The sequence below is a fragment of the Sphaeroforma arctica genome (genome assembly GCF_001186125.1).
Source record: "Sphaeroforma arctica JP610 unplaced genomic scaffold supercont1.2624, whole genome shotgun sequence".
Lineage (NCBI taxonomy): Eukaryota > Ichthyosporea > Ichthyophonida > Sphaeroforma > Sphaeroforma arctica.
The window spans coordinates 1-3,413 of NW_014037934.1; the positions used below are offsets into that span (position 1 = coordinate 1).

General features: G+C 38.4%; 1 protein-coding gene across 1 annotated transcript in view; it reads left to right on the forward strand.

Moving 5' to 3' along the window:
* Nucleotides 1-3,309: 3,309 nt before the first annotated feature.
* The window catches only part of SARC_12823 (hypothetical protein), a gene marked incomplete at both ends in the record, with an annotated part of 1,157 nt that continues 1,053 nt past the window's right edge, over nt 3,310-3,413 (forward strand). Inside the window, one exon of the mRNA XM_014293063.1 lies at nt 3,310-3,366. Within this exon, the coding sequence (XP_014148538.1) occupies nt 3,310-3,366 (57 nt within the window). The remainder of the gene's footprint in view (nt 3,367-3,413) is intronic.

Sequence of the window (3,413 nt, forward strand, 5' to 3'; positions counted from 1 at the left end):
TATATGTATGTGTGTGTATGTATATGTATATATATATATATGTGTGTGTGTGTGTGTGTGTGTTTGTATTTGTATTTGTATGTATATTTTTAAGCATGTCCATGGAACCTAACACAGCCGACGAGGGATGGGGGTGGGAAGACATTGTGGGAACGCATCAACGCAAACAAACCAGCCGTAGTAGAGCCCAAAGGGAAGACCGACTTCCAAATAGTATGTCACAATAGTATGCCAGTCCTCTTTAAATGCCCACTATCACACATATCTGTTGTTGTTATTGCATTGAGTATGCGCGTGTCTGTGGTAATTCGCACAACCAAACCAACAGGAGATTTTAAACCCCTGGGGGAAAGACTTATTCCAGCACAGTATGACAGTCCTCTTTAAATGTCCTCTACCATGCATGGCTGCTTGATTGTGACTTGAGTGAGAGCTCGTTTGTGAAATCACACACAGCACCCATACCAGCAGTAGTGGAACCAAAAGGTGTCCTGTTTCAGTATACACAGTCAAGTGTCTTTTGCAGGATATATACTCGGCTTCGACCGTTGATATGGCAACGTGACCATCACACCCACTCGTCTGGTCTTGTGGAAGGTGGTATCATTGGTACCGAACTGTCAACAACAACAATCGATACGGCTCCACACACAGGCGATCTACTACCACTGTGGAATGCTCATTGCGTTGATTCGTTAAACTTGGTTTAACGCCTCATCCCGAATCTGTACGATGGCTATATTTAGTTTACGTACTGGGTTCTTTACGTTTTCGCACACAGGCTATCAACCAGTACTACGCAAGCATCAAAGAGGAGACAGGCACGGGGGCATCGTTCTTTGCTGTTACTAGAGGGAAGGTACGCAAAACGTAAACGTAACCGAATCCATATGACATGTTTTCACAACAGACACGCGTGCGTAAATGTATGTATACACATACGTGCATGTATGTATATACATACATACATGTATGTAGATACATACATTGCATATACATTTTATATACAAATTGTATGTTTGTATATAAGTACATAGACTCGTATGCACAGATTTGGGCATGATTTTAGCCACACTTGTACACATTTTTATCTTTATCCACGTATATACATACATAGACCCATATACACGAACGTGAGCATGTTGATGAACACACACGTGACATATTTATGCTTATCCACATCATATGCCATACACCACTAGTATTCTTCCTGGGTATGATTGGTTGAGCCTTTGTGTAGGTAGTGTTGCCGTGGTCCATGCTTCCTCTGTTATACGTATCGCTCATTTAATTTGAGGTTTAGGGTGTTGGGTTGAGATGAGACAAAACTCGCCACTGACTCAACTAGCGGTATATCAGTGTACTCTGAGGTGTCTCCAAATGCGGTTAAATCTATTTATATCCACCAATCAGATGAATGCTGGCGTGATATCAGTACACTCTGCCGGTTCTCTGAATATGATTAAATTTATTTATATCCACCAATCAGGTGAGCGAGGGCTTGGATTTTGCCGATGCCAATGGTCGGGCCGTGATCATCACTGGTTTGCCCTTTCCTGCGCTAATGGACGTGCGGGTATGTGCACGTGGGAATGTCATTCGTGTAGTTCATTTACCTAATAATATATACATACTTGTCTTTAGCAAGTTTATTGAATATTGTAAACAGAGTTTGTGTCAAATATTGTAAACATGGTTTATGTATCACATTAAATTTACCTAAGAATATATACATACTTATCTTTAGCAAGTTTATTGAATATTGTAAACATAGTTTATTTATCACATTACATTTACCTAATGATATAAACGTACTTTAAGCATACTTTTTCTTTTAATATAAACATAGTTTGTGTGTCACGTTACATTTACTTAATTATGTTAACACAGTTTGAAAATACTTTGCTTTTAATATAAACATTTTCTTTATGACATTTACCTAGTGTTGTTACTTCTTTTAACGCATTTGTCCAATTGCATACACATACTTTAAAAACAAAATTTAACCATACTTCAAACATACTTTAAACATACTTAAAATATACTTTAATCATATTTTATTCATACTTTAAACACACTTTAACAATACTTTAACCATACTTTAAACATGCTTTGCTCATCACACTTATCTGATGTTTTTACTTCTCTGAACATAATTGTCCAATTATATAAACATACTTTGCTTAGCCCATTTATCTAGTGATATAAAAACTCTGTTTATCTCGCATACTTCCTGTATCATACCTGTATCATCTTTATCTGGTGGTATTAATATAAGCATACTCTGTCTATCTCACATACTTCCTGTATCATACCTGTATCATCTTTATCTGGTGGTAATAGTATAAACATACTCTGTCTATCTCACATACTTCCTGTATCATACCTGTATCATCTTGATCTGGTGGTAATACGCACATGCATCTTTTGTCCTAGTGATATAAACATACTCTGTCTATCTCACATACTTCCTGTATCATAACTGTGGCATCTTTATCTGGTGGTAATAATATAAACATACGCTGTCTATCTCACATACTTCCTGTATCATACCTGTAGCATCTTTAACTGGTGGTAATACGCACATACATCTTTTGTCCAACCCTTACTTATCTTCTATAGAGTGTGCCCGGTTATATGCTGCCCATACAACACCTTTATATATTACATGCACACGCACTATGCATTGTAGGTACTCGCACATACGTTGAAAGACAGCACCTTGTCATTGAAATAAGTATAGCTCCCTCAAAGATATGTGCATACACTTGTTGTTGGCGGCATACCTACATACTATCTGTTGGTATTCGATTAAACACATTGGGCTGCCATCTAGCCTGCATGCGTGTGTGTCTATTCTTGAACAAAGATATAGACATACCTACATTCACCCACCTGGCTGCAGATTGTATGATACCGGTACACTCTTCAGACAAAAAAAAAGGCGGTCGGCCCCACATGTGCGGGACGGTGTAGTTCAATTTCAAACCAATACACTTCCTAATTAGGAAATAAACGCGGCACCCTACTCCTTTACCATTTAAGGTCGTTCACTGACATTGCTACACAACTCATCTCCTACTCAGACAGCAGTTGTCACACACCACGCCAACATTTTGCTATTTACGTATTGCTGTATTTAAACCGTAATCTACCCACCCCAAAGCAGATGTTGTACTCACACAGACAGATCACTGAGATGGAATGCGTGTACAGAAGCACATATCTAAGCTGTGAGGTGTATGATAATGCCACGATCATTTCTTGAGATATTAAACCGTCAAATACCATAAAACCATATCCACAACGCAGGTGGCCACTAAACGACAGTTCATGGATGACATACAGAAGATACACAAGGAGATGGTAGGGCTCTGCTGTCGATATGCGTTTAAAAAATATATGTATGTATA